General features: G+C 53.3%; 1 protein-coding gene across 1 annotated transcript in view; it reads right to left on the bottom strand.

Annotated features, from left to right (window-relative positions):
* Positions 1-392, bottom strand: part of EMH_0010890 (uncharacterized protein) — a gene marked incomplete at both ends in the record, with an annotated part of 1,978 nt that extends 1,586 nt beyond the window's left edge. Inside the window, one exon of the mRNA XM_013499074.1 lies at positions 382-392. Coding sequence (XP_013354528.1) covers positions 382-392 — 11 coding nt within the window. The remainder of the gene's footprint in view (positions 1-381) is intronic.
* Positions 393-512: the final 120 nt, after the last annotated feature.

The following is a 512-nucleotide window of genomic DNA, read 5'->3' on the forward strand; positions in this document are numbered from 1 at the left end:
ACCAGCTAGCTAGCTAACTAGCTATACCCCAGCAAGCTAGCTAGCTAGCTACACAACAGCTAGCTAGCTAACTACACACCAGCTAGCTAGCTAACCCGCTATACACTAGCTAGCTAGCTAGCTACATACCAGCTAGCTAGCTAGCTACATACCAGCTAGCTAGCCAAGAAAGTGACAGCTAACAACACAAACAACTAGACCCAGGGTATGGTTCTGCTGCCATTGCTGCTGCTACTCTTTCTGCTGCTGCTGCTGCTACTACTGCTGCTGCTGCTGCTGCTGCTACTGCTGCTGCTGCTGCTGCTGCTGCTGCAGGCGAACTACGAGCGGCCTACCCCTATCCAGATGCAGGCTATTCCTATTGCCTTAGAAATGAGAGACCTTATCGGCATCGCAGAAACTGGATCAGGTGAGCTGCTGCTGCTGCTGCTGCTGCTTCTGTTGCTGTTGCTGCTGCTGCTGCTGCTGCTGCTGCTGCTGCTGTTGCTGCTGCTGCTGCTGCTGCTGTTGCT

Source organism: Eimeria mitis, genomic scaffold (genome assembly GCF_000499745.2).
Source record: "Eimeria mitis Houghton genomic scaffold, Emh_scaff397, whole genome shotgun sequence".
Classification (NCBI taxonomy): domain Eukaryota; phylum Apicomplexa; class Conoidasida; order Eucoccidiorida; family Eimeriidae; genus Eimeria; species Eimeria mitis.